We start from the raw sequence: 6,225 nt of genomic DNA, 5'->3' as shown, positions 1-6,225 counted from the left end.
TCTTGCTGGGATCCTATGAACCCAGCTGACTTCCTGCCCTTTGGGCAGGGGGCTGGACTCGATGATCTCCCGAGGTCCCTTCCAGCTCTAATGTCTATGAAATCTATGAAATTATACTGTATGGCCAAATCTCAGAATCGGCTCCGAATCTTTCAAAACGATTTGGCCAAATCAACTCGAATCTCTGAATCAAATCTTTGGTATCCGAATCTGAATTGAATAGTGCCCTATTCACACAGGCTTAATAGCAGGTACTGACTCTAGGCTTATTGCATCCAGAGATGAGGAAGGAGCAAATGTAAAAGTAACCCAGGAGTTATAGTCCAGTGAGGAATCTTTTTTGAAAGGATAAATCTAAAGAAAGATTTAAATGATTCAAAATCATCAAGTTGTGTATCCGCTTGTTACTCTTACCATTATTTGTCTTTTCCTCCATCCTTTTTTATTTTCTCGTGTTATCCTTGAATGTTGTGCCAGCCTGGGATTAGATTCCCTCCTAAGGGTTTGTGGAGCTTCTGGCTGGGGAGGTCTGCTCTTCAGCATCACTACTTAAAACTTTTGAGTGTCAGTGCTTGCTGTAGCTCTGAGGCTGCAAAAGTTGATTCCGAATTTGCCTTCCACATTGGAAAGAACTTTAAACAGCTTTAGACGGGGCAGCTGGTTTGTCAGTCTGAGTGACTAAGATGGAGGAGTATGTCTCAAATTCATGCTCTGTTCAAGATGCAGCTTTGGGGTCTGAGAATGTAGACCTTAGAAGTCCTTAGACTCGTTGATGTGGAGACATTTTAAAGAAAAGAACCAAAGGAGGACCCTGATCTTAGTAAAAAAAGAAAAAAGAGTCTGGGAAGGAGGAAACAGGGATAAGCCTTTGATTGGAGGGGAAGACTGTCTTTGACAGTCTGAATCTTAAGTCTTTTTCAGTAGGAGCGCCAAACTCCCCCAGTTACCAAGTTCTCTGAAATGGCAAGAACTCTTCGTTTCGATTCTCTCTTCCAGTTTCCAAAAGTCCAGGTTTCTGTTAGCATTGTGCATTTTCAGGAAGACAGACTAAGCTGGTGTCTATACAAAGTGTAAGATGCACTTGGTACCTGCAAATCTCCCAGTAGTAAATGTACCTTACTTAGAACATAAGGAAATACAGAATAGTTAGTATATTATGATAATAGGAAGTGGGGCCACAATCACTTCATTCAGGAGGTGAAAGAGCAAATGGAAAGGAAATCCAGGAACTCAGTATGCCAGGTGACTGACTGACAGTGTTGAAATCAAGGATGCAGTGCTTGAGTGACAAAAATATGTTACCAACTTGTTCTTCCCTTCTACTCTTTCTCTCCTGCACTGACGCCTCATGTCTATAGCAATATATTGACATAGCTATAGTTTTGAACGTTAGGTCAAAAATGTTAAAATGATGCAGCCTCATTTTATTCCTCTTTCTTTTAGAAATACTAATGATCTAAGCCAGGGCTGTTCAGCTTCAGGTAGGCCAGGCCTGCAGACAAAGATGGCTACACTCTGTGGGGGTGGCCCCCTAGAATTTCCTTACTGCCTCAGCTATGGGAAAGGGGCAGCAGTGGGAAAGGAGGCTGCCAGGACCTCCAGGCCACATGTTATCCACTCAGCAGATGTGTGAAGTTGGATAGCCCTGATCTAAACCCATTAGTTAACACAAATGCTAATGGAAAATAAGGAGTGGGTTAATCCAGGCTAGGAAAACCATCCAAATAGTTAATTTCTTTTGAATTGCTTGCTGATGAGATCCCTCAAGCCTATTGAAGAAGGTCATCCAGCAGCACTAGATATAGGCTGCAACTGTGGCAGTGGGGAGGAGCTGCAGGGTAGCCCCTGCATTGGCTCTGGGCAGTCTCAGGGAGAAGGGCCCAGCAGCAGCAAGGGAGAGGTGGCCATGTCCTGCTTTTTACCTGCCCCCTGCAGCAGCCTCTGTTTGGCTGCTGCCACTCATTGTGGCCAAGGCAGGTGGGTCCAGAGAGGGCTCTGTAGGGACCCTGATCCCTCACGCGAGGCAAACTGGGCCCACGGCTGTGCACTCAACCCAAGGCTCAGGCCCTGCAGGCGCAGGTTGGGGGGCCAGTCTCCATAAGGCTGGGGCCAGGGTGGTGGCAGCTAGAAGGGGCCAGTGATGGTAGCAGACTGCTGGGGTTTCTGGGACATTAAGTCTGGCTCTGGAGCTGTCCCAGCCCCACTGCATGCCTGGGGGCAGCAGGATGTGTTCTGGGCCAGGCAGGACCAAGGGACCCAGCATGGGTCAGACAAAGTCCCTCTGTGGGTTGGATCCAGCCCTCAGGCCATATTTTGCCCACCCCTGCATTACACAGTTCAGAACTCAGCCCTGAGACCTATTTCAGGTCACTGCATATCTTGCTTAAGTATATCTCTGTAATGCATAGCCTTTACCATCAGATGATTCTTATCAGGATACATAGCGGTTTTACGTTTGTTAACCTCAAAATAAATACATGAATAAAATCACATTCTTTTACTTGTTGGTTTGCAAGCACAGCAAAAGTGTTGCAGTTTACAGTGCATTTCCCCCTCAATTTTGTGTGATTTGTGGTGTTTTTTGGCACATTTAAATATAGTGATAATGAACTATATATGCAATTATCGTAGTGTGAGACTAAGTAAAATGCATATGACCTGTTTCTTTTTTTTTACACATAGGGCTGTGGAACTGCTGAATGTTTGAAGATAGTCTGTCAAGTTGGTCGTCTGGAGAGGGGAAAGACTGCAATATTATATTTAAAATCCCGCCTATGGACCCAAACCTTTATGAATGTGAGTGTCTCCCAGTTTCTCCCAACTTCTGAATTACAGGAAGACCTTTTATACCCAACGTGCATTCACCATTTTTTTCCACAGAAAGAAAATCAGAATCATTCATATTCTCTTAAGTCGTCGGCTTCATTCAGTGTGATAGAGTTCCCTTATAAGAACCTTTCATTTGAAGATATTCACAATTCTACAATAGTAAGTAATGTTATGTATGGCTAAATCCAATGTATATAAATGGCAAAACAAAGTGTGTAAAAATCAGTTTCTTTGTTCTGCTTGTGAGTATTTAATAACTGTTGACTCTTTTGTCGTTTATTCTAATGTTGCTTTTAATGAACACTTTCTTTTGTTTGAACTATTTTACATGTACAATTAAGAACAAAACAAAATATTTGTAGTCTAAAAGCCCAGCAGTTCTTGCATTTTGACATGAAGACTTTTACATCAGTGTCACGTGCAAATATTTTGTTCAGTGGATAGGAAGTGCTGTCCTGAATCTCTCCAGATTAGATTGCTGAGTAATTTTGTCACTGTTCAAAACTAAAAAAAACCCCCAATATCTTGTGACCCAGTCGTTCCAATAAGAAAACCAGGATGGGTACATTTTTCAGTTTTAAAAGCCCTGAGAAATATCTGAGACATAGATATTGCATACTGCACCAATAGTGGTGGTATTGGAATAACTTAATTTGTACTATAGTAATGCAAAGAAAATAGACCAGCACCCCATAAACATGAAAGAAACAGATGATTTTAAAGAGTTTACAATATATGTATGATAGTAAACAGCAGGTGGTTATAGAGAGGCAAGGGCACAAAAGGAAATAATAAAACAATGTTGTTTAGCATGACAGAGATGACAAGCACCAGTTGTGTAAGTGTCACATTTTTTGTAGGCATCGTGCAAGAAGAAAACTTAAGGTGTGGTTTGAAGAGGGACAGGGGTGTGACTAACTTGTAGAATTCAGCTTCTAAAACTTACTAGTGCTTCTTCCCCCTCCCTGCAATACACTTCCCAAATCCTGTACTTTTGGATTAATTTTGCAAAGGGAACATCTATTTAAAAAAAGGTGTTTCAATAACAATTTTAACAACTCTCAAACATTCCTGACATTGTGCTTTGTTGTGGAAAAATGTCAAGCATGTAGAAACATGTAGTTCTAGTAATAGATAATGCAGCTACTGTAAACTGGGGTTGGAAAAGCCTTTACGCTGCTTTGTATTCTCCATCAATCTCTCTCATGGGTAATTTTTATTGCTTATTTTAAATATTATAGGTTGAATAATTTGTTTTGAATCTATATAACCTGCATTCATTTCACTACTCCGTAAAAACGTGATTGTGATTTATCATTGTTTTTCATTAGGTTACCACAAATATTTTATGGGGCATTCAGCCACAGCCCATGCCAGTGCCGATATGGGTTATCATTTTGGCTGTCCTAGCAGGATTATTGCTCTTGGGTCTTCTAGTCTTTGTAATGCACAGGGTAAGCATTATATCTGTCTAAAAAGCATTTCCTAGTTGCATATTATTTTCACTGTAACTTTTTTACTGGGAATTTGATTCAAAGTTGCCTGAATTTGTTGATCTTGTGAATACACTTGCAAAATCCATCCATTCTCCTTAGAACTGGGGAGAGGGGAGAGTACAATGAAGATTTGTGGGTGGGATTTTTTTTGGACTGTCTGAGTTCGTTTTAATTTTTTGATTAGTATTTCCTGGGTTTGGAAAATGGTCAAAAACTAGAAAATAGATCAAAAGTGGGGGGTGTCCTAAGTAACTGTTTCATTATCCCATCCAATAATCCAGAAGTGGCTTTATATTATACAAATAGTACTTTCCAAATGCATGCCCATAATCCCATTGAATTGTTCTCCAAATTACAGATGGGTTTCTTCAAGCGTGTGCGACCACCTCAGGAAGAACAAGAAAGAGAACAGCTGCAACCCCATGAAAACGGGGAAGGGACATCAGAAGCTTAAACAGAGTTTTATCTGTGTAACAAACATACTGAAACTTTAAAACGCCAGCATTTTGGTTACGAATTTTGATTTCCTCCTGAGGAAAAAACACTTCATGACTGCACTGTTAATGTCTTTTTGGCATTGGGAATAGCCAAAATAAGAGCAATATATTTCAAATTTCCCTTATATTAATCGTGTCCACGCATGACTAACGCATATGCACTGATTTTGTGAGTGAAAATTATAAGCGCTGTTTAGTGTCATGATTTTGCTTATTAGATTTTGGGACAGTGTTCTCTACAAATCAGTAGCTTCCATAGTTCCAATTTATTATGTTTTATTTTGATGGATCATTTTAATAGTCATACACTACATTTAGTTTCCAAGCCTTTGGCTAGCAGCACAAAAATGAGTATAACTTTTTTTGACTCTTTACTTTGAAGGCAAGTGTTTTATTTTTGCTTTCCCTTTTGTCTCTGGTACTTATTTCCCCTCCACAGCTCCCATCAAAAAACAAGAATGGAAGTAATCTGTGAGATGTGTTTCCTTTTGCCACCTTCTCTACATGCTGGTCTCTGTGCATGGAGTTGAGGGTCAGCTGCTTCCACAGGATCATTTTACCCTTGCACATGCACTCAGTCTCTCATGCTTTATATTTCATAAAAGTTTCTCCAGAGGCCTGAGTTCGCCTTGAAAGGACAGGGTAGGCAACTGACCTAGATGTCGGGGAGAAAAGACTGGGAATGAAGCTTCTGGGCTCTATGGAAGCTTTCAGGCCAAGATCATATGCTTTCGTATTCAGTTATGATGCCCATGAAGCCCAGGTCAGGACAGCTGCCACCTGAAAGGGAAGGAAAGGCTCGTGCTACTATGTATCTACAAAAGGACTGGATGCTATTGGACAGTGAGTAAGGCCTCCAAGGGCTATAGGTGCATGAAGGCATAGTTAGCTTCCAGGCAAACCTGATGAACATATTTAGGGTCCTTACAGGATTTGAAGGCAAATTCCAGTCCCTTAAACAATATAGTCCAAAGTTTGTGATGAGGCTAAAGGAAACTGTTATAGCTCCCCAGTTTTCTGGTTGATTTGGTTTCAGAGAAAGTTAGAGCACTACAGAAGCTACTTGAACCTATACCATCTGGCAGTATACCAAAAGGACCATCTGTCAGGCAAGAGAATCCAGAATCATACTCTTTATTTTCCATTCCTGCCATGATGCTGACTGTGGGGAGTACTTAACTGGTAGAGCAAGAGTCCAGAAAAATACAACTTATTTTTTTTTTCACCCCCTCCACTCATCTGGCTCATTTAATGTCTCTTTTGCATAAAATCTAGACTTCAGAGTCCTAACAAAGATACCTAGCCTTTTCTGTTATGCGCTTTGAATCATACATAAGTTGCAGTTAAATCTTTAGTAAATTACAGTCTTATAGGGATTGAACTAGTTTTCTTTTATTCTCTTA

The 6,225-nt window shown here is 40.7% G+C and overlaps 1 protein-coding gene across 1 annotated transcript in view; it reads left to right on the top strand.

Moving 5' to 3' along the window:
* ITGAV (integrin subunit alpha V) overlaps positions 1 to 4,947 on the top strand; it is a 73,718-nt gene extending 68,771 nt beyond the window's left edge. The window contains exons 27-30 of the mRNA XM_019554036.1: positions 2,683 to 2,796; positions 2,881 to 2,988; positions 4,161 to 4,283; positions 4,684 to 4,947. Coding sequence (XP_019409581.1) covers positions 2,683 to 2,796; positions 2,881 to 2,988; positions 4,161 to 4,283; positions 4,684 to 4,779 — 441 coding nt within the window. The 3' untranslated portion in view covers positions 4,780 to 4,947. The remainder of the gene's footprint in view (positions 1 to 2,682; positions 2,797 to 2,880; positions 2,989 to 4,160; positions 4,284 to 4,683) is intronic.
* The last annotated feature ends 1,278 nt before the right edge of the window (positions 4,948 to 6,225 follow it).

The sequence above is a fragment of the Crocodylus porosus genome, unplaced genomic scaffold (genome assembly GCF_001723895.1).
Source record: "Crocodylus porosus isolate Cpor-Errol unplaced genomic scaffold, CroPor_comp1, whole genome shotgun sequence".
NCBI lineage: Eukaryota > Metazoa > Chordata > Crocodylia > Crocodylidae > Crocodylus > Crocodylus porosus.
Note: the sequence above shows the minus strand (reverse complement) of the source record. Positions and strands in the feature narration are given on the sequence as shown.